Here is a 24,304-nt window from a genome sequence, read left to right on the forward strand (position 1 = left end):
TTTGGTAATGGTTTTTAATTTTATAAGCTTTAAGAAGATATAAGAAGTAAGTTAAATTTCAATCGATTTTTTTGTGTTTTACTAAAATATGGACTTAGCTTAAATATATTTAAAAAAAAAAAGCATAAGCTATTTAAGGCAAATGTATTGTCGATTGCACCTTAATATTCGTTTCTTTTATCAACAATGTTCAAACCTAAAGTGAGTCAGAGTCAAAGGTCTGATTGATTTCAAACATAGACAGAGAGAATCATACTATCTTTAACACTAGTACTAGCACCCAAAAGAAAAGGATGAGTATAGTTTTATTTATTCCTATTTACTGACAAGATTTATTATTTGGTTGACCCAGTATACAAGTATACTTGGTCAAGCAGATCTTGTCAGTAGAAAAAGGCGGCAAATTTGAAAAATGTAGGCGCAAAGGGATATCGTCCCATAGAAAATTTGAATTTCGAGCCTTTTTTTACTGACAAGATTTGGTTGACCAGCTATAAAACAAAATAATAAAAAACACACGTTTTGTCTATGGATGTTTTGGTTGAACTGTCAAGTGTCATCATATTGTCACGTTGAATTTGTTCACGTTGTTGTCCGGTTTTGGTTAAGTTTTATAAATATCGTAGAACTTCTATAATTATGTCCCTTGTGCTTACGAAAGCTGCTTTAGCGCTCAAAAACGCAGAGAACAATTTTCAATTCGTCAAATTTGAAGCACATAAACCAAAAAAGAAGCAAGCAGAAGCAGACAATGATGTGAAACCTAGTCAAAAAGAATTGAATCAAAAGAAAGACATAGATCTTAAGAAAATCAGGCATGAAGTAGTTAAATTTGGTATGTCAGGGTTCGACCCGTCGAAGAAAGAAGAAGCCAGGATTGCACTTGCAGTTAGTTTAGGTAAGCAGGAAAAATAATAACAAGGATATAGTCAATAGGCCCAAAACGAAACGGACACTCAAGCCCATCATTCATAGCATTATTTCTAATAGTTTTTACCATCAACACAACATAAGCAATTTAATTTTAATTAATGAATTATTATGGGTCAATTTTACACAATTCCACCAAGCCCTAGCTCAATAAGGCTTATGCTGTGGGTACTAGAGGACGATATATATATAATAGATACGAATTTGAACCCAGGACCTCCTACTTTCATCCTTCCATTATACTGCAATTCCCTTGGTAATAATCATGTTTATGTCCATAGGAGCAAGACCGCCTAAGAAGGAATATCTTAACTACAAGGAACTAATGCAGAAGAGGAAACAGGAGAAACAGAAGGAACAAGAAGAGAAGCAGATGATGAGATCAAAGAGCGTGCTGCAGAGCGGTGGAAAGAAGAAGAAAAAGACCGGAAATGATGTTGGACACTTGTTAGATACATACGGGAAGGTAGGTTTACTTTTTAGGGTTCCGTAGCCAAATAGCAAAAAACGGAACCCTTATAGATTCGTCATGTCTGTCTGTCTGTCTGTCCGTCCGTATGTCACAGCCACTTTTCTCCGAAACTATAAGAACTATACTGTTGAAACTTGGTAAGTAGATGTATTCTGTGAACCGCATTAAGATTTTCACACAAAAATAGAAAAAAAATTATACATTTTTGGGGTTCCCCATACTTCGAACTGAAACTCAAATTTTTTTTTTTCATCAAACCCATACGTGTGGGGTATCTATGGATAGGTCTTCAAAAATGATATTGAGGTTTCTAATATCATTTTTTTCTAAACTGAATAGTTTGCGCGAGAGACACTTCCAAAGTGGTAAAATGTGTGTCCCCCCCCCTGTAACTTCTAAAATAAGAGAATGATAAAACTAAAAAAAATATATGATGTACATTACCATGTAAACTTCCACCAAAAATTGGTTTGAATAAGATCTAGTAAGTTGTTTTTTTTTTATACGTCATAAATCGCCTAAATACGGAACCCTTCATGGGCGAGTCCGACTCGCACTTGGCCGCTTTTTTATTTACATGACTAACCTTACTTGTGTGTGATCAGTGTGGTAGTCAAAAAGAGCCTATTGCAGTTAGGTTGGTTTCTCACCAAAAAGCGACTGGTAAATGTCAAATTTATGTACCAAGGTACGTTTATATTCAAATTTCGTCAAGTGGACGAAAACTAGAGCTGGATGGAAACTAGCACAATTTTTCACGATCAATTATACATAAGTTCCAAAAACTCATTGGTAAAGCCTGGGTTTTGAAAGTTGAATGCTCTAACTGCTAGTAGCCAACACTTTTTTGGTCAATTTATATACAGTTAAATTTATTCTTACAGGTACAAAAAAAGGATTTGAAAAAAAAAGATGGACCAAGTATTAAAAAGAAGAGAAAGAAGTGATACTTTACTTTTTAGTAGGTGTGTATGAAATGAACTATTTCCTGAAAGATCAAAGTAAGTGTCATTTCCTGTTTTGCTGCAAAAGCAAATTAAATGTTTAAGAAGTATTATTTAATGATTTTTAATATTCCTGATCTTACCTTCCTTTGCAACTCCAGGCATACAGCATACATTTATACATATTAGCTTCTGTTGACTTTGTCTGTGTGAAAGGAAAATTTGTAAAAACTATCCTATGTCCTTTCCTAATCCTCATACTGTTTCCATACGAAATTTCATATATATTGGTTCAGACAGACAGACAGGTAATAAACACACAGACAGAGTTATTTTTGCATTGCAATTAGGTTGATCTGTGTAAAATTGCTCGATCCCATCTTCAACATTCTTAATTGTCACTAGTCTCACTCATTTTAAAAAGAGCTGCAAAAGTGAATGCTTGAATGAATGAATACCCACTTTAGGAATGGAATTAATTCATAAAGGTTTTATTCACTTTTGCAGCTGAATGTAGGAATCAAGTTGTCATTTCTGATTCGTCATGATTGCGAAAAGACATCACACGTTATAAATAGTAGGATTAGTAGGATCAAATAATTCTCAGTGATAGCATCAAAACCATTACTTTCAAGTGCTTGCGTGTGTATGGGCAGGCGTGGGTCACTCCGCGATTTGGCGTGGGTCACTCCGCGATTTCGTCGCGTCGCTACAAGTACATGCGGGCCATGCGGTCCACACCAATTTCGGTGTCTAGCCATATAGGCGGATTAGACTCTCGCGCGAGCCACGAGACGAGCCGCGCCACGAGACGCGAGTGTAAGCGGTGGGCTCGCGGCTCGTCTCGTGGCTCGCAAGCTCGTCGAGCTAATATAATTTAAACACTAACGGCACGGCATAAGGTTTATAACCGAATGACAAGCCGAACGCGAGTGTAAGCGGTGGAATCGCGTCTCGTGGCGCGGCTCGCGGCTCGTCTCGTGGCTCGCGCGAGAGTCTAATCCGCGTAATAGTAGTTGCCGCGCACCGCTACGGAACGGACGCCTGCGCCACCTAGCGGTCATATCTGCCGTAATAGACGCGTTTTGTCAGGGAGTGAATCTTCTGTACCTAGTACTGTTATTTATTCTGTGGTATGGGTCTAATCTACAGCTAAGAAGAGCCTTCAGCCCAAGTAAGAGACTGAAACGGGGGACGTAGACTATTACATAAAGTTAGTCCACTATTTATGGTCTAGGAATTAACCTTTCATATGTGTGTAATGATCTAAAATCGTGAGCTCAAACCTCGGCTGTGCTTTATGTATCATATACAGAATCCAGACAAAAGGTTACAGCGCAGGCAAGTGCATCTAACTTCTCGTACCAATAGCGAAACGGCTCCCCATCTGATCTTATATGAGACTAAGTTATGATGTGTGCAAGCAAATCACTGCGTTTAAAACGCTCAAAGTCTGGCGCTGATATTGTAGTTTGATGTACCAGGATGGTATACTGCGCCATACTGCGCTAAGAGGTAAAAACTAGACAGAGAGACGTTTAAGCGATACCGAGGTTTTCAGTTGGACCACATCGCCAAAGCCAATTGGTAAATGCATTTGATTTGACTTGCGCAATGCACGTCCTGAATTGCATTCAAGTTAACATTAATAACGATGTGATGTACTTTGTAGAATATTTTTACAAACGTACGTAAACAGATCTCGAATGGCTTTTGGCTTCCAAACCATTTCCAAACACTGGTTTCACAGATTTTCGTCACCAGGAGAACATGACCCACCAAGAGCATTTAACGAGTTCAGAGGGTCGTAACTCCAGTGCGTTTTGCCGCAATATCGCACTTATGCGAGTTGATGAACTGTGGAATTTTAGTAGTGTTATTAGCCACTCAGGGCTCAGACTTTGGAACGGTGTCGCTATTGGTTAGATGCACTAGACCTGCGCTACAGTCTAGACGATATTGATTTAGCAATGCCTTTGTGTTTGATAACTTGAAGCGGCGTACACAGCTCTAGAAGTTTTAATTATTCAGAAGGCCTGGAGGGTCTTTTCTATCTCTTTTGGTTGTACATCGGACTACTCCACGGGATCGTAATACAAACGGGTGCACAGTGAGACAAACGACGACTATAATACTTGGCGGCGGTCTTGGCGCTTTCGTGTCGTCTTAAGTATGGAGCCCTATGAGCCATGTGGAAGGAAAATGACAATCAACTTGTCACTTTTTAAAACAAGAAGGCGAAGAACTCATCGCAGCGGTGCTAATAGAGATAGACATGTAAAAAAGTTATTTTGGACTATAATAAAGTGTAGACTACTTCTTTGCCTATCATAACTCTCCAACCAAAGCGTTTTACCAGTATCAAGACTCCTGAAGTAAATTTATACTACGCTAAAAACACCTGGGGACATGCTACGTAGCGAGTGCGTCGGGTTCTTCGATAAGGGCTTTCAATGTTTGATTAGTGTTGGTGTTGACTTTAATAAATGATGCCATTTTAATTTGCCTTTATTTGAAACACACCCTAGGACGTCCCCATTTTCCCATAAACGATAGCGACCCCTAAAACTTATTACGAAATTGTCGAATAACAAAATAAGGCATGCTCGCGAAAATGGGGTTATTCCAGAAAAAAGCCCCTTAATTAATATTGCATTGTCATCTAATTCACATATATGTAAGAACATTTTCAGCTTCATCGGATACCGGGACTCCCTTCGGTTGTGTTTTTAACCGACTTCCAAATCAAAAAGGAGGAGGTTATCAATTCGGTTGTATGTTTTTTTTTATTTTTTTTATTTTTTATGTTTGTTACTCCATATCTCCGTCATTACTGGACCGATTTTGAAAATTCTTTTTTTGATTGTACGTATATGCATACAGATTGGTCCCGTTTTTGTCAAAACTCAGTTCTGATGATGGAATCCATGAGGAATCGAGGGAACTCCTCAAATCTTAAAGGCATACATATAGTGATTTTTGTGTTTTTATCAACAAATCAAGCACATACATTCAAACAAGTGACATTTGATGAAGTGGAATGGAACTGCTGATGATGATCAGAACGGAACTCTTCTACGACGCATAGTTAACGTTTGGCGATTTGTCCTCTTCGTTATGTTTGTTAAGTAAGTTAAGTTTTTAAGCCACATTTTTGTCAAGCTCGAATTCTGATGATGGGATCTATGAGGAATCGAGGGAACTCCTCAAATCTTAAAGGCATGCGTATAGAGATTATTGTATTTTCATCAAAAAATCAAGCATTTTCATTAAAAACTGTAGCATTTGATGCATTGGAACTGCTGAAGATGATCAGACAGAACTCTTCAACGACGCATAGTACACGTTTGGCGATTTCGATTTCGACTTGGACTGGGACCCGTACCCGGATCCGGACTGGAGCCCGGACTCGGTCCCGGCCCGGTTCGGACCCGGACCTAGACTCAAACCCGGAGCCGGACCTGGACCTGGATCCGGGCTTTTATCTGGACCTGAACCTAATATTGATACCCGAGCAAGCGAAAGATTCCAAAATTGAACCACCAGCGTAGCGAGTGGTTCGAAAAATGGAATCTTGAGCGTTACGAGGGTTTCAAAGCACGAGGGTTAAACAACCAATTTGCCCCTTGTAAAACAAATAACTATTCTTTCACCGGGGTGTCCCTCATGGAAGTCTGTTTTTTTTTCTTAAAAATTATTATAATTTATCGCCACTAGTTGCGAATTTCCTACTTTTCGCAGTTAACCATTTCGCTAAGCGCGTCGTGTTTCTGTTCACTCTACTTAACAATTTTGTTCATACCTCCCTTATTGCACAATGTATTGTAGGCATATAGTTGTTATGTCAATAAAACAGCATAGAAAATGTTAAAATATTCATATAATTAAAGATAGCTAACTATAGTTAATAGTATGTACATCACGATAAATACAGTATAGTAATATTATGCAAGGCAAGTTCAATTATAAAATAAATAATATTCAATCTAAAATATAGACACGTTAGATACATTTACACGTATGGTTCAAAATATTTAATAGCAGTAGTCATAGGTTTTTCGTTGATTTTATTCGTTGTCGCGGGATTTTTTACTTTCATTTTGATGTCTTTTGGCTTGAGCACGTTTTTATGATTGGCACTCGGGGGCCTCACGCCGATGAACTGCTTGTTGGTCGCAATACTCTTGCTGCTCAGACCCGACGTCTCCAGGAAGATGTCGAAGGTACCTTTCGTCTTAGCCACCTCCGCTTTTGCCACTATCATTCTCGGCTCACACTTCACAGTGTTGTATGATCCACTGTTGCTGCCAGACGAATTGCTCGATTCGATATCAGAATTCCTGACCGATTCAGTCTCTAAATTCTCTATGTTCGACAAGAGATCGGGCTTATTCGATAATTTGGCGTTTTTTTGCTTGTTTACATTTTCACCTTCGAGAAATGTATCGAATTTGTCCTTGCCACCATCTTCAGGCACTGGTAAGATATGTTCAGTGACGACGTCGGACATGGAACCGTCACTGCTGCCAGAGCTGATGCGGTATTCCTCTGCCACGATGCTGCCTAACTCGTCATCTATTTTAAATTCTTCAAAATTTTGGGACAAATCAAACTTGTCGATGTCATCGAAGTACTCTGCCTTGTGTAGTTCCGCTTTTTCGGGGCCGCGATTGAATTGGTGATCCAACTCGGTGAGGTTGATGTGTTTGCCGCCGCTTTTCCCTCCCTTATTTATCTCAGACAGGATAGAGGACACCGTGTTACCCATTTGGATAGAAGCGCGGGGGTCCACTTTCGGTTGCATAGGATGCATGTTAAAGTTGGGTAAGTAACTGTCTTGCGGGAAATTAGATTCTTCTTGTTTTTCATCTTCGTCGGGAATGATGATCTCGGTGACTTGGGGTAGTTTGGGTATGTCTTTATCGCTTATTTTGTTCTGGATGCGAGGTAGCGACACCACCTTAGCCACGCTGTTGTTCCGCTGACTCACGTGTACGGGGTACTGCTCGTTGTGAATCTCGACCGTTGGCTGTGAGAGTAGCAACTCCCTTTTGCCATTGCTGACTACTGGAACATTTATCTCTGAAATGGAGCAGTAGTCGGGTTCTACGTTAACTGTTGCTACTTGGCCCACTCTCCTCTTAACTTCTGCAACCCGTTGGTTAGCCGCAACGGCTTCAGAGTCTGACGGTTCTGTTTTCTCGGCTTTGAATTTGGCCGACAGGTTCTTTGGTTTCGGCGGCAGGGCGGGGGGAGTTCGCGGCACTTTTCTCTTGTTGAAAATCTTCATCGAGCCCAATTCGGCATCCTTCTTCTCAGTGTTACGTTCTATGTTAGCAGCTAGATTCTTAACTATAGAGCCTCTAATGTTTGGCACGGGGACTTTCGCGGCTGTTGTACGCGGCAGCGGCACAACCCGTTCGGCAGCCTTAGTGACTATCGGTTCGTATTCATTGCTATAGATACTTTGTATCTCGTACTGAAATCCCTGCGCGGTGTTGGGGACCTCGTAGCTGTGTTCAGACGCCGTCTCCAGGCTGAACTTTACGATTTTGTTCGCTCTCTTCTCTGATCGTGGCAGAGTGTGATTGTTTGCTCGCACTTTGTCTTCATACGAAATGCTATTGAGCGTGGAAAATTGGACCCGTTTGGTCGAAGATTTAGGACTCGGAGCTTCGCTAGACTTGGAGTTGTCGTTGCTGCTATCATCCAGAGAGTTTTGGAGTAAAATCTGATTGACGCACTCGAGCACGGGGTTGTTCTTGTATATTTCGTTGGTCGGGCTGTCGTCTGCGTCACTCGTGCTGGCGTACCAGTTGTCGTTGATATCGTTAGGGTTAGTTTTAGTCAAAGTAGATTGTAGGTTATTGTTCTTATCATCGAATCTGTTATTGAATCGGTCGTTGTCCTGTATCATGTTCTTGCACAACACTTCATTTTTAGCTGATATGACTTCAGCGTTGAGAATACCACTGTTGAAGCCGGCCACGAGCAAGTCGTCGGCAGATTTGGACTTGTTGTTATTGAGTGCCCCCCGCTGCTCCATACAGTCAGTGTCTTGCTCGGGGTCGCTGACATTGCAGTACCAAGGTTTCTCATTTGCCTCTTCATTGAGAACGTTGTTTAAGAATACTTGTCTGTTAGCCTTAATTTCATCAGACGCCTGTCTTTTTATTCCGTGCAGTCTTTCCATTTTTGTAGAATAAGTTTTCTCTGATTCACTGGCATTATCTATATCTTTCTTAGCTTCACCGATAAGTTGGTCTATTTTCATAGACGCCCTCCTTATGTCTTTTGCAATTTGATTGGCTGTTAAGTCGTTTTCGTTATTGACTTGATAGCTCATGCCGACACATTCTTCGGCGCTACTGCTATTGGTTTGGTTATAACCCTTTTGCGAGTTATCGTAATACTTGTTACTCTTTCTCCCAGAGTATTTCCTTGACCGTCTGAAAACGTCTCGCCTGACAAACGCTTGCTTGTTTTTAATAAACGTTCCTTTGCTGCCGGTGCTGGCGTTGTTGCCTTCTTCGCTCGAACTGCTATTGCCATACGTGATATCGTTTTTAGGTAACTGGAAGCTTTTACTCAACCTAGTGTTCTTCTGGAATACAGGTGGCGAATTTCGTTCGCGGTAACTCGAACTTCTGACAAAGTTGTTTTGGAATCTAGAGTCAGTGCTCTCCAGGCTTTGGAATTCTGGGTCGGTCTCGATGTTTGTTTGCTCGCTCGTGAAGCCTAGAAGCTGTTGGCAGTTGCTGCAAAATCCCTTTCGTGCTTTGAGTTTGACGATTTCCTCTTGCTGGTACTTAATAATTTTCTCTTTCTGGTGAAGAGCTATGTGCACTTGTTTCTGTTCTCTGGTGAGGCGGGACTCCAGGAGGACTAGGGAGCGGAGCACGAGGGCGAGCTGGTCCTGGCGGAGGCGGCGCTCCTGGTTGGCGCGCTTGTCGCGGGCGGCGAGGGCTTGGCCGGCTTCGACGAGCTGGTGCCGCTGCTTGAGGACGGACTCAGACTGCTGCTGCAGGGCGCTGCGGACCGCGTCCAGCTCGCGTCGCAGCTCCATCGCTTCGGAACTGCTGTCCATCTGGAAACAAGGAGAAAACTTATGTTATTTTGATGTACTTAGTGTAACTGAAATTGGATCGCTTTACGATCCGACCTCATAAGTTAAGAACTTAGGCGTGGCGATATTTTACAACATAAACACAGTGTGAACATGTTTTGACCAGTATTGTAAAATCATAAAGAATCGGCCCCTAAATGTTTTTACTTTTAACTTTACAAGATCGATTGTTCCAGATAATCCAGATTAGAGAGTGAGTTGAGTACCACGAACATCCTTTAGTGGAGACGCAGCGAAATAGCCTAGACTAGAGTGAAATTGAAATCCCCTACCCTACCTACTTTACGACGGTGTTGATAAAAACGCGAATAGGTAGGTACTCTTATGTCACGAATATGCAATATCGTGATATAAGACTGACCTCAATTGCAGAACTTCAAAATTACAATTATAACTAGCTTTAATTACTTAGCATGCAAGATTTATTACATTTAACATTTTTCTCTCATTTCTATTATGATCTTAAACGGATTTACGTCAACGACGTCACGATCAATTGCACTACGTCAAATGCACGTAATGACAATGACGTAAGCAAATTACCACAAATGAAACAGCATCGGATCAAGATCGACATTTAGCTAGACATTTCAACAGGCCGCGTGAACAAAATGTCAAGTACGTACGTTTCTTTTGTACGAGGAAATAATTGTAAATCCTATGCTTAAATCTGATAATAATTCTTACTGCAATAGCGTAAATCAGTTTTTGATTGGCACTAATACATGTTAGCTGTGGGCTACCGCTTCTTTGGAGCAATTAAAACCTTCGTAATATGTGTAGCTCTAAAAAGGTACCTCAGTGCACTGCTCTTAGAGCTTTGCATTTCTATTGAAGTATGCTGTGACACCAGTGTCTCATTTCCATGAAAATTACACAGATGTCTAACACGAATCTCTGAATGCTCACCATTGAAAGAGATCCTTTCCTGGTACGTCGACAAAATCCTTCCATCAACATATTAATATATTTCCTCAATAACCACTTGACTGTTTACTATCCTGTCTAACACTAAACGTCAAGCCTTCCAAATGTAAGCACATGTCTTGGCCCGCTCGTCACTAATAAGATCTCTGTACACACAAAAAGGCTTGTTTTTATATTAAAATCGAGTCGTATGCGACTGTTTATGTACTGAGCGTTTTACAAGATAATGAAAGTCCAATGTCCAGCCAATATAAGCCGGCGGTCAAAGAGTATCGTAAAAATCGTCAGCGGAAATTGTGCTGATAATACAAGTTCACTTTAGCAAGATCGTGTCAAACGAGCGACCTTGAAATGTGGAGGACAAGTGTGAGTAGGGTATGCCAACGCTTAGTAAACGCTTAGTATTTGTAGTGCTTTAACTTAAGTCACGGTCCTGCCGGCACTCAGACGTCACTCAGTCTCAGTACTCTGTCTGCTGAGTGGCAAAAATATACAAGGCATTAAAGGTCCCATTCCCGGGGTTTTTAGACTTTAAGAACGTGTCCCATTTAGTTCCAGGATATGCATGGTCGTTATTATAATACGATTGCGTAATGCGTGACTGATCAATTTCGCATAGTTGATGTTTATTGCTATGCTCCATAAATATAAAAGGTTAACGTATTAACCGTAGGTAATTTATGAATTACTTTATGAGAAACAAACAAGAGTAACAAAACTCTTGTTTTTAAATCACAAATACTAAATGGACAGTTCTACTACTAGAGTCAGACCAAGACAAGTCTGCAACGATTTTACTAGCACTCGCAGTGCAAGTGTTATTTTAAACGTCAAACTTCTATGAAATTATGACGTATAAATAACACTTGCACTGCGTGTGCTTTCAAAATCGTTGCAGACTTATCTTGGTCTAACTCTAATTGTCATTTTATTGGGTCCTAAACGTTCGGGAAAACCTAAGTCTTTTCCGTGGACAATATAAAAGTTAGCTATTTGGATACATTTTACTGAGGCTTTGATCATACAGCTTTAAAGAAGTGGAAGGTTTGAACAAGCCTACAAGGGTTCGACTTTTAAGGCAATTTATTTTATCACGGGCACGGGAATGATGCATGACCTTAACAAAACCAAAAAGTTGTTGTGTCAGGAATATAATTAGAGAGATAAAACAGCTGTAGCAGTATTTTCGGATTCTGATGGCAAATAGAAAACTTTCAGGGCTCACTGATAAAACTGGTTAGTAGGCGCGTCACGTTTGTATGTAAATATTTAACAAATGTAACCCACATAATACCTACCACTAAAAGTGATCGATTGGACGACAATCATTATGCGATGCCTAAGGCATTGTTGTGGTGTATGAGTCAAGACAATTCGGACTTGTCCAGACTTGCATAAGAAAATGAAAATGGTATGATGAAATTATTGCACTTTGGTTATTGGAAATTAGACCTTAAGTTGATGGAAATAGCATCGTGCATTGAGACAGTCTGCATCATCATTAGAATATTACCAACCTTGTTAACGTCAGAGAGTCGAGTTGGTCGAGATGCAACTTTAATTCTAGCTCTTCTAGGTTTTTCGGATAGTTTACCAATAATAGCAATAATATACATATATGTATCAAGAGATGGCGGGACGAATTCGACGCTTTTTGCAGCAACTGGCGGGACTCTGGAGTATGCACAAACCGTGATGAGTGGGAGAAGAAAGGGGAATGACAGGGACTCAAAATAGGTTATTAAAAATTTATCAATGGACGGACGGTGTAACTGGTGTAAGTTTTTAGGGTGAGAGGCATTGGCATACAAAAGAGGGGTTGGCATACAAAATATTCCTCCATCTTAACTTCTGCACCGCAGTGTTTGTTCGGAGCGATCGACTAGCTAGAGTCCATCTACGCCAAGTCTGCACACCAAGTGTTGTGCCCTGTGTAAGTGTGCACGTCAAATCTTTCTTTATATTTAAGCGAAGTTCCAAAAATTTATAAACTCTAAGACGCTGACAATAGGTTCGTATATATTTATGTTTTGGAACGTTTGATTGTAGAAATTTGTGTGAACTCCACCGTACCTATAGCGCGTTCATACATTGTTACTGCCAAGTTGATGCAATCTTAGCGTAGTCGAACTGCATAGGTAGTATATTAATAAATTAGATTTCACCGCAACAGCACTACGGTGCGATTTGATACGCATCGACCTTGAGGTGCATAACGTTTGCGGCTAGGGTATTCCGTAATCGGAACTTCAGGCTAACATAAAGTAGGGTATGTAGATACTTAGGTAGGTATACTATGTGTGCACAAATTACAAAGGTATGTAAGAACTGGGTAACGAGGGATCGCCTGTAGAGTATCCTGGTTGATACATAGCGGCCGAGCCAGCCTAGTGAGTAAAAATGATTCGGTATAGTTTCGCCGTCTGTCCTTAACTCTTGAGTGATCAACTGATCATAAGTGCTAGCTGCTAGGAAGTTTAACTATTGGTAAACTGATTCAAATACTTGGTCGTGTGACGGTAGAGTAATGTATATTTAGAGCTCTATATACATTAGGTTCTTATCAAAAGTTACCATAGCACCGCAACATAATGTAAGTGTGAATGTCACTGCGGAAGTAAGTTCGACGACCCGAGATACGCGTACAAAGTGATAGTGGTATGCAAAGACATAAACAAATACCTATGTATATCAGGATGTTGTTCCTTTTGTATTTAACTTTCCACAATCGACCTTAAGCCAAATGAGCAAGGTTGGATTTAGAAGAAGTCGCATGTAAAAAGTTCAATTACAATGCGTTAATTTACATTCAATAATCGGATGCCCAAGTTAGGCCTTGAAACTTGGCCAGTTACGAGTTACGAGTATGCTTCCATTGGTGGCATCCTAAAGAAATAGACCATTACATCCGTACTTATGAAAGATTTTGCTTATGTGGTCCATCATATAGGTATATATGTATGTATAATGTGTATTTATTAAACCTCTTTGAAATCCCTAGAGGCCATAAGTGTCTACATTTATTTTTAGGATAGACAAAAATGCCTTTGATTGTAAATGTTGTAATGTAATGTAGTTAGGGTGTAATACGCTAACATAGACTAAGTATATAAGTTAATATAACCATAACTGAAAAAGAAACAAACTTTCACTGGGTACATTATTCTGTTAGGACTATAACTCAAATCTATTTTAAGCATCATTAGGTACCAGAAGCCATACTTTTGGAGTAAAAGAAAGTGAACACAAAGGTCAAAACACTACCGTTCTGTTACAAACGTCTTAACTCGTATAATACTTGGTGTGTTTACGTCTTTTTTAAGTCAACACCTACACTTATAACACAACCGTTTAAGCGTATACAAAAACTTAGTTACACAAACAAACCCACGCTTATTGTAAAATCGAAAGTGATTTTCTAATCGCAAGGTATTTTTATCACTCGCCATATCTAGAGTCATTGTTCGTGGCATACTGGTTGATTTGTCACTCGTCTTACCAAACATCAACATTCATGAATAGAAATGATTGTTTTATTGTTTTCATAATGTGTTTACTAACATAATTATGACTTACATTATGGCATATTATGGCTTACAATTAGTAAAAGGAATAATAGTGGAATTTTAATACAATCTCACAATTAATGGAGTAGAATAATCAATAGGCACAATAGCCATTTCACCAGCCACGTGAGACTTGACTGGGTATTCGTCACTGATTCAGAAGCTTACGTACTTGTTCAATTTTTAGTGTTCCGTACAAAACTTTGTTCACGGAACACTTATTTTTTTAGATTCCAATATTAGGAGGATTGGTTGTAATGTAGGCTAAAGGGGATCAACCAGGTCACTAAGTTCGAATGGTTGCGTACATAACTTAACACTGACATCATTTATTGGCTGGTCAATCAGCACCAGAAACGTGAAACAAGTACCTACTTTAACACAAATATGTATAACCTTTGGCGATATCAGGTGCTGGGTCTCCTAGGAGCAGTATTAGTAACAACCGTACGATATACTGTGATGACGAATCCTCTCTTTAACCACAGAAAGTAAGTACCTTGACTGCAAACTATTATGACTCTGCGAGTTCTGATTCCGGTCACTATGCCGTGAGAATGACAGTGGTCAAAGTAGACAGCGTACGATTTGAAACTGTATTGTAATGCCAAAAGGCTTATTTCTGTGCAAAAGTGTATAATTTAAAAGGTGACCAATCGTTGGATTTAAAGACAATTATTAAATTGAACACCTCTATGCTAACATATTGGAATGGAATATTGTTTAGTTACGGTTGGTTCGGAGAATAATCCAAGTGGGTCTGCATTAGGATGGAAAAGTCTGTAACTTATAATCATTAATGTTATTGTAAGAAACTGTGCCATTGTTTGGCCATGAGTACTTACTTACTTATAAGGTAAACTACGTACGAAATTAGGTTTCCACAAAATAGTTAATAATAACTCAAAAGCAATAATTGTTATGAAATATATCTGATATATCAGAGACCATTCCGTGGTAAGAACTCAGTATTGTTCGAATTGATTATTTTGTATGTACCTATTTAAATATTACTCATTTTTTATCTCTAGCCAACCATAGAGTACACCATACCATAAACAATACTTTCTTATCTCGCTGAATATTCAACGCCTGCTCTGGCGGAGCGTGCGATACTTTGCACTAGAGATGCCCCGAATAGTGGTTTTGGCCGAATACCGAATATTCGGCCCCTCTCTCGGTCGAATACCGAATATTCGGCGACCGAATATTCGGCATCACATGCGAACATTTTGAGTTACAATTATTATGAAAACTGATCGCTAACAAAGCTCAACGTTAGATGACGTTAGCTAAGATATATTTTTGTTGAACACCATTCATGAATAGAGTCAAACAAAACAGACTCATGATAAAAATATAATGTTTTTTAATCAACAAATGCTCACAAAAGGGTCTTCGTATTTAACAACTTTCCAAGAACACATTATATAGGTATATTACCTACATCGTTTTTGGTTATTTCTATTGTGCAAATTTTCTTTTTAAGTAGGTGCAACAGATATTCGGTATTCGGCCGAATAGTAGACAACATTCGGCCGAATACCGAATATTCGGCAAAGTGGCCGAATAGGCCGAATACTCGTGTACAGTTCGACATAGTTGCTAAGTACATATAGTGCCAGATACATACTACATATTAACATTGTGTTTGGAAATAAGATTGTACAGTCAGCATCAAAAGTAGCGGATCGGACTACGCGTCAAAATTATATCAAATCCAAAATCGGCCCACTAACAAACTTCGAGACGCTGGTTTGAATTAAGGCTAGATGTGTTGTCCAAAACAAAAACATTTCGTTCACAAGATTAGAAGCAATAGAGCATAAAAGTAAAAGAAGCAACACTGCACATTAATGCAATGAAATACATAGTTATTTCGTATTTTAATTAGTTCATAATAGGCTTGTTTCCAAAACTAGGTATGGTTTGATGGCAGTGGGGTAATATCACAAATCTTCCTACCTGTTGTTGGCTTTATAGGAATTCTAAAATATCGCTAAGTATATATTTATGTAAATGTGTCCCTGGGCAGTTGCGTTTTAAATTTTATGAGTTTCAAACAGCATTTTTAATTATGTAAATCGTACTTGTGTATGCCACAGTACGTGTGGCATTTTCATTGAGTGCGAATAAGTACTAAAAAACTGTTTCTCACTTGGACATACTCTAGCTGGCTCTACTATCATGCGCGAACGCAAGTAATGTAGCGCAGGGTTGCCACTGGTGACAAATATAATATAATATAGTAACTCTCAACCAGTGACGGAATGGACCATGTCATCGATTTTAATAACATGAAAAACTGCATTCATAGGTACTTTAAAAAAACCTGTACTCAGCTCGGGAATCGAACCCGGACATTTTTAAAAATAAAACTAAAACTATTTTTATTTGGATATCGATTGTGTAGGTCTTAACCAGTACATTTTACTATGAAACATGATGTCTAAAATGAATAAAATGCATTGTTTTCATATTCCTTCATTTATTTTAGCAAGTGTTCGAAATGACCACCGCCTTTTTATTATTTTGAGTACATGTTTTTTTTAAATGTATGAATGCAGTTTTTCTTCGTATTAAAATCGATGACATGGTTCCTAAGAACAGATCTTCGTATGTCTTATAGTTTCAGACTTTCCCATACTGACCGATTTAAATGAGACACCCTGTATATAGATGAAACTCTCGGTACATTTTTGGCTTCACACGGTCCATATGTACCTATGACTGACACCTATCCAATAAAACCAAAAGGATACATTACATAGCACTGAAAGTTATCCCTTCTCCATAAATATACCTCGCCCGCAGCTTTAAATATTACCCAAACCCAATACAAAATTTCCAGTATTCAATAAACAAGAAATTCGTATGACGTAATTTATGAATAATGCCTAATGTTTGTGTTGTCTTTATTAAATTTGTTTTCAGGAGCAGACATCAAATATTTACCTACTTGTCATTGTCATCGGCAAATTTGTGCCTACTGGATTGGCCTTGGCCACACCGTCGTTTACCTATTTAAAAGAAGAAATAAAATGGGAATCTTATTGTGGCAACCCTGGCAGCGCGGAATGCGCAGACGCACGCGCGGAACCGGTCGCCGCGAAAGCGCTCAAGGTTGAGCTTTCTTCAATGAGCTTTTACGTTTTTTGCGCTAATTGAGAGCCTATTGGGCATGCGGCTGCCTACTCAGAAAAATCTCCAGCCTAATAAGTCCTTGCATGTCTAGCATGTTTTGTGGCAACTGGCGCGACCCCACATGTTGCGCTTGTACAGTCAGCATCAATAGTAGCGGGTGAACTGTCTGCCACTCTGGAACTATGTATTTTCCAAATAGAGATATGTATGTCTCTACAGTTCTTGTTCTAAAGTATCTGTCAGTCACAGTCTTCATTGTTCTACATACAGGGACTTAAATCCATTTGTCAAGCTATAAGATAATGGTACTAGATAAATAGATAGCTAAGCTATGATATACGTAGCGCGTTAACCTCGCCAGCTTCATAGCTACCTATCTTTTACTGTTGACACATTTCACACATTTTTCTGATTGGTTTTGTAACGCTGCTATCACGGCACTCGTGCTTAGATAAGTTATCTAGAATTCGTTAAGTTTATCTAAACAGATACTCAGGGATTGGATCAAGAGCGTCCAATAAGTCTGTTTTCATACATTAAATAAGGCTATGGAGACTAATGAATGTGGTCAATAAGAGACAAGAAGAATTCACATTGTACAGAATCGCGAATAGGAAAATACGCAGATGTCCAAACTATTGAATAATCGCATGATACTTTAACAAATTGATGTTTGTTTTAGCAGTTTGTGCCAAAGGGAAACATCGTGACAGGAACACCACAAAGCAAATTGAATTCGGCTTCTACACATCTTTATACACACCCATAAACTTCTTCAACATTGTCTACCATGCTGAACATTGCTTGGCTTGAAAGAACATTAATTTCTAATATTAGTCTTTATTCTATTTCCCAATAATAGCATTTCTCCCGGTATTAGGAGTGAGAATCAGACATTGGCATGGTAGGAACTAGGATCCGTTGAGCAAGTTGATTTTCTGTGCGCACCGCCATTTAACTTTCAACAGACTTATTATCACAAACTGTTTTGATGTCCACATTTCGTGCCAAAGCGACATCCAACAGTCGAGTTGCATCACAATAAAATACAATCATGTTACTTCTCCCACGAGCTTTCACAGGGAAAATTTAAGTGGAAACCGGTATTTGGGTCGCGCTTGCTGGTGTTTTGTATGGCGAAAGGTAATTGTAGCTTGGTTAAAGAAAACAAACTAAAATATGTAACTTAAATGTGACCACCTTTATCCCTGAGGGCGAACTTCGATGGGAAGAAGCGTTTGGCAGGATCTTTAGCTAGTGTTTACGTAGTTAGCTTAGCGCTATTTCAGTTATGTAGGTACTTACAACTAACATACAATAACACAATGCCAGAACAAGGCTAGAAATATTATGTGAGAATGATTTGTGATCAATTGATAATCATTCTCACATAGTCAAAATAAAATTAGGCACTTCAACTAGAACACTACCGCATAACCATACTACCAAGTACCAACCGTATATGTTAGAAGGCATGACTTATTATAACGGGAGATTGTTGTCGATTGTTAATAAATCCTATAAAAAATTGGTGGATTATGCCCGCATAAATATACGTAATAATTCTACCGATTCAATCCATACCTCAAATAGTGAACGAATATGGAACAAAGAGCCATTATTCAAATAATTTGATCGACGGTACTACATAGTTCGAGAACTACCTTTTGCAACGGACGTTTAACTGGACCTACTCGTATAGTCGCCATCAGATATATCGGAGAGGCCAAGGTGCTCAAAAATATCTGAACACGCACTCTACCGCCTTGACAATAGAGGCGTGTTCAGATATTTGTGAGCATCTTGGCCGCTCAGATATATCTGATGGCGCCTGCGCCCAATCCCATTATTGTGTAAGAAACATTAGCCATGCTTTACATAAGTTTAATCCGAGTATTTGTTTGTCTGACTTCCAACCTTTGTTCAAACGGAATTCCGTCTCAGTGTTTTTGTCGTGGACTATGAGTATTATGACTCCAAATGATGGTACTTAGTTACATAATTACATTGAGTTGTTGTGTAAAATTATAAGCTGGTTATTTAAGATACAGAGAGAGAAATCTTTTGATATTTGCTCTGCCACATAATCTTGTGTGATACGTACCTACTTGATGCATAGAAGATTTTAATAATAAGAAGAGTGAAGTAATGTAATTTGCTTATAACTTCCTAAAAATTAGATTTAAAAAAAAACACGATTGTGCAATGCCTTTTATTAACGTAATGATCACAAAATTAATAAATGTCAAATTAACAAATCGGGTGGACGTGTAAAAAAATTAGAACGTCACCACACAGGCAATGTCTAGTTATGGTTGTAATAAATTATTTAGAGTCTGTGCGGAAAGAGTAGAACCGTGGACCCAATATGCACCTTCCACGACTCTTCTCTTTCCGAACAGACTAAGACTCTAACTTACATACACGCGTGAACCCCCAAAACATTTTTTTTCCTTTTCTGGACAATCGTCAAAGTCAATCGTAAAAGAGTCAAGAACGCCTGTTTTTACTCAGTGCAATTAAAGATTACTTTGCCGTTTAAAAAGTCCTTTGGTGATTGCATGATCATTTCAACTAGAAGACGTCAACTGGCCTCCCCCTAGCGACAATCCAGCGTCCTCCCAAAGTATACTTAGTCCCTTGACATTATAGACCTTTTCAAACCAATCAATATCGAATTACTATAGTTCGCAAAGCAACGTTCTATAACGTTCCACTTTACGCCGTTGGTTAGAAATGTTGGAATGCCAATTAAATCCCTATACTAACTAAAAACAAAAGGTCACCGGGCACGCGACGGAGCGTGGAACTAACGCTGCAGGCAGTTCGTTATTTAGTGTTGCCACGTGCCCTGTATTAGCATTTGCAATGAGGGCTGAGTTAACCTTTAAATGTTGGCTGTACAGGGTGATGGAAACAAGACGAAGAAATTAAAACAGCACACAGAGCACACTGCGTTAGGCGACCCAAGCAACTTGAATATAGGGGCCCATAAGTCTATTTTTTTATTCGGTAGACTAAAATGACATTTCATTGTATGAACATCATGTGTCATTCCATACTATGAAATGTCATTTTAGTCTACCGAATAAAAAAATACACTTTAGCTATAGCTATGTCACTCCCACAACTGAGAATAATATACATTGCAATCTGGCAAACGTTATAGGCCGTGCTAAAGAATTAGATAGCGTCAGACCAAGCTAACTTTGCATGGCATTTGCAATGACAAATTCTGGCGATATCATCATTAATGAGAAATTTCTATGAAAATATGATGTTTATAATGACATGAATGACACTCTATCTCCTTCTTCTGTTCAAGTCGGTGAAAAGTTAGCGTAGACGTAGAGTCTAAGCCTTAGTTAGACGAACGACTCTATACATAAATTTAAGGAAAGATGATCCGTATTCCTGAGGTATATATCCGTATCTATTCGCTACTTGCACGACTGGTGATGCCGCCCTCATTTTGTCGGACTTTCTACGTTAAATCTTATGGAGTAAAATTAGTTCAAGCGGCTGCCGCTAGTACTAATATCGGACATTCCATAAGATTACCTGTGTTTGTGACGATCAGCGCCACTTCCCCCTCCACCGACTTCGCACATTGCCAATAGGTTCCTGATGGTGTTTTTATTGTTATTGGGACATCTCTTTAACTCAGCCTTGTACTGAGACCACAGGACCACAGTGACGGCAAGCCGGAAAGGATTATATTGTCTAGTCCAAACTCCCAAATCGATTGAATCGGTCCAAGAATGATAGTAATTTTATACTCGTAACATACTGTACATGGCAGCAGGTTAAAACCTGAAAGCAATCCAAAGACCTAGGTACAAGGTTCAAATTGCTACATCAGTAATACTCAAGCAAGTTAATCGTTAATGTGGTAGTAAGCGCGTGCTCATGTTTTTGCCTCGAGTATGAGGGTGCTTTAATGTGGGAAATCGATTATTGTCTATGACTAAAGATAGAGGTAGTGTGCTACATAATGATTATATTACCTATCTGTTACTCTACACTTAGATTAAAGACTAGACTCAAAATTGTACAAAGTCATTTGTCCTAGTTTTTGTTTACAAAGTAGGGTTAAACCATGCAACGAGTTGCCCTTTAAACTTCTGTCATAGCTTAAATTCCGCTGATGGAATGGGCTGTGGGTTTTCATTTCCATCTAAGAGAAATTAACCTTTGATATGCGTAGGAGCAGATCTGCTCCATATCTATTCAACTTAAACATGTATTTATTATGATCAGTACGGATATGATGGTCGTTCTTGTCTACGTGACAGCGTGATAAAACGGTGTCCGTCACTTTCTTTCCCACGGTGTTAAACAGTGACAGTTATTTTATCACGTGGATAAAGATGGATAAAGCTATCCATAATAGGCTGGCTGGCCTCGGAGTTTTTTTAGCACGGTAAGACTAAGGAGAGCTATGGAGTCTTTGTTAACATTAAAATTAAGTTCATACTCATACTCATCCTCATTAATTAAGTACAAGTAAATTATGTACAGCTCTAGACCTAATAAATATCAGCGATCATCACAATAACGAAATACGTAACTATATATTCATGACATAATGTGACATCTGATTTACTCATACACATATTTAGGTAAAGAGGTTTAATCATAAGTGGCCTATCACTTAAAAAAGTACTTAAGACATGCAACCTATGATTATAAACATTGGTAATACGTATTCGACATATTAAAACGATATTCCATAGATATTAAAACTGTTTATTATTCATTAAGGTTGATATAGAGCTACAATATTTTAGAATAGTTATGCGTTACTCTTCCTTACGTCTACAAAACAGTTCGTTCACACATAATGGGCAGTATAAACGTCGTAAGTCGCATTCATGGGCATCATTTTCAAGACACCAATATCAATATCTTAACAGTAATTATAGTATGTAGGTACGTTAAGTACTTAAATAAAATATTGGAGCGATGACACTGCAATATGGGTAATATAATAATATTAACATACACATATACATATTATATTATTGGGCATCATTTTCAAGACACCAATATCCTTATCTTAACAGTAATTATAGTATGTAGGTACGTTAAGTACTTAAATAAAATATTGGAGCGATGACACTGCAATATGGGTAATATAATAATATTAACATACACATATACATATTATTACTTTTTTATAATATAACATTTAATTAAATATATGTAAACAGAATTAATTACATATAAGTAGTCTAAGTATTTATAAAACGATTCGGACGAACTTAATTAATGAGGATGAGTATGAGTATGAATTTAATTTTAATGTTAACAAAGACTCCATAGCTCTCCTTAGTCTTACCGTGCTAAAAAAACTCCGAGGCCTGATTATGATTGATATACAAATGGCAATATTATTACAGGAGCATACGAAAGGTTAAAGTTCGTCGAAGCTAACTCTGCTCCGACTTAGATATGAGCGCCGCGCCGGCGCGCCGCCGCCGCCGACAAAATTTTCGCGCCGCCGCCGCCGATGCTGCGCTATCGGCGTGGCATCGGCGTGACCTTGGTAGTTACTACTACTTTCGGAATCAGATAATATATTTTTAATCGAGTTTAGATCATTAACGGCGCCACTTCGAATAGTTTATAGACATTCAAAAGGTATTTTAGGCCCATATAATTCAAAATATAATTCAAAAATATCGAAGGCAAATGCAAACTTATCTGTCTAGTAACCGCGCTACTAGTCTTGGGGAAACGAAATTAATATGCTTGTAATAAACATACTGATTTCCTTCCATTTTTATTGTGGAACGTTCCACATTACAATTTGTATATATGTATACACTAGACATATGTCAATCACAATGAAAAAATTAACTGTGATCAACTCTGGCTAACGTGAGACTCGAACCCACATCTTTGGATTACCGATCCAATGCATAACTAATTTTGCCAGCTAACCGTCCGCCATTTACCGCGAATTTAACCATTGCAAGCATGGTTAAACGTCTTTAAAGGGTATAAAATGGGGTTAATTTTGAGATATTAAGCGTTTCCACGTCCAAATGTCCGGCCGTTGGCTTCGCACGGAAGGGTGTCGGAATCGGGGCTCAATTAAACTTGGCCACTGTTCAAATTTCAAGCTTTGCTCTCTCGCAGCTCAATCTTTGGCCTTGCATCGCTCGCATGGAATTAAGCCGCTATCTGAACCTGCAAGTTTTTGGCCCTGTTTGGAGCTCAACTTTCGACCTGTTTTAAAACGCTTGAGCATTGCTCCTTATCCGATCTTAGCTCCATTGTAGCTCGGCCTTTGGCGTCGCACGAATGCGCCCGCAGGAAAGCTCCAGATCTTTAACACTATGGCTTCAGTCTTTATCAGCCTGCGCCCTCGCTCTGCTCTTTTGCAGCTCGGCCTTGCACAGAAGCGCGCCGCAATCGGCGCTCCAGGCGTTCAGCCGTCAGCCAAGCTTACACTTGGCGTTCGATTCTTAGCTGTATGCTTACCTGCAACTCTTCCTCTGGCCTCGCATTGGGAGGCGTCGAAATCAAGTCTTCGGTGTTACATGGAGCTCGGCGTTGGGCCTCACTTTTTGACACAAATCGGTTTTGTTGAATCGATATTGGTTAATGACGAAGCTCGCTTTTCTTTGGACTGTCGACAAGACGTTTCCCTGATACAGTCAATCCGCAATTTTTAACTTAGCACAAAAGATAAGGGCATCGTTAAGATCTTCCAGCCAGAGCCTTGCCAAGATTAAGACCGCCTCTGATGCCGCGCGATACCGCTTATCCACAGTTTATACGATATCATTTTTTTCGTACCATTATTCAATAAATTATCCTTGAAAATAAAAAATGCATTTATTTCATAACTTTCTTACAGCAAAAACATGTTTTTTTGGTAAAAGTTTGATTTGAAATCTTTTTTCATTTAATCGAAGGTGTTTCAAGGCCACGCCGCCGATTCGCCGCCGCCGCCGACCAATTTTGACCGGCGCGCCGCCGCCGACTAAATGCCAATCGGCGCTCATATCTACTCCGACTTGCCCAGCGCCACATATTCCTTTGAAAACATGACGTACATAATAGCGCTGCTGTTGCCCTACGGACTCTAGCACCAAACCAGGCGTGGCTCACTCCGCGATTTCGTCGCTTTGCTACAGGTAGCTAAAAGTACATCCGTTCCACACCAATTTTGGGGAAACCCATA

The 24,304-nt window shown here is 39.2% G+C and overlaps 2 protein-coding genes across 2 annotated transcripts in view; one reads left to right on the forward strand and one right to left on the reverse strand.

Annotated features, from left to right (window-relative positions):
• The first annotated feature begins 570 nt into the window (after nt 1–570).
• On the forward strand, nt 571–2,378 carry LOC134661878 (uncharacterized protein C1orf131 homolog). The gene is made up of 3 exons (XM_063518104.1): nt 571–898; nt 1,212–1,396; nt 2,287–2,378. The coding sequence occupies exons 1-3, from the start codon at nt 640–642 to the stop codon at nt 2,347–2,349; spliced, it is 507 nt and encodes a 168-aa protein (XP_063374174.1). The 5' UTR covers nt 571–639; the 3' UTR covers nt 2,350–2,378.
• Nucleotides 2,379–6,207: 3,829 nt separating this feature from the next.
• Nucleotides 6,208–24,304, reverse strand: part of LOC134661210 (putative uncharacterized protein DDB_G0277255) — a 73,217-nt gene continuing 55,120 nt past the window's right edge. The window contains exon 3 of the mRNA XM_063517178.1: nt 6,208–9,433. Coding sequence (XP_063373248.1) covers nt 6,359–9,433 — 3,075 coding nt within the window. The 3' untranslated portion in view covers nt 6,208–6,358. The remainder of the gene's footprint in view (nt 9,434–24,304) is intronic.

The sequence above is a fragment of the Cydia amplana genome, chromosome Z (genome assembly GCF_948474715.1).
Source record: "Cydia amplana chromosome Z, ilCydAmpl1.1, whole genome shotgun sequence".
NCBI lineage: Eukaryota > Metazoa > Arthropoda > Insecta > Lepidoptera > Tortricidae > Cydia > Cydia amplana.

Bases quoted from the DNA above. Each gene is read 5' to 3' on its own strand.
- LOC134661878 (XM_063518104.1), top strand. From the start codon at position 640: ATGTCCCTTGTGCTTACGAAAGCTGCTTTAGCGCTCAAAAACGCAGAG. The intron at 899-1,211 runs GTAAGCAGGAAA...TTATGTCCATAG, and splicing joins TGCACTTGCAGTTAGTTTAG to GAGCAAGACCGCCTAAGAAG. The intron at 1,397-2,286 runs GTAGGTTTACTT...TTATTCTTACAG, and splicing joins TGTTAGATACATACGGGAAG to GTACAAAAAAAGGATTTGAA.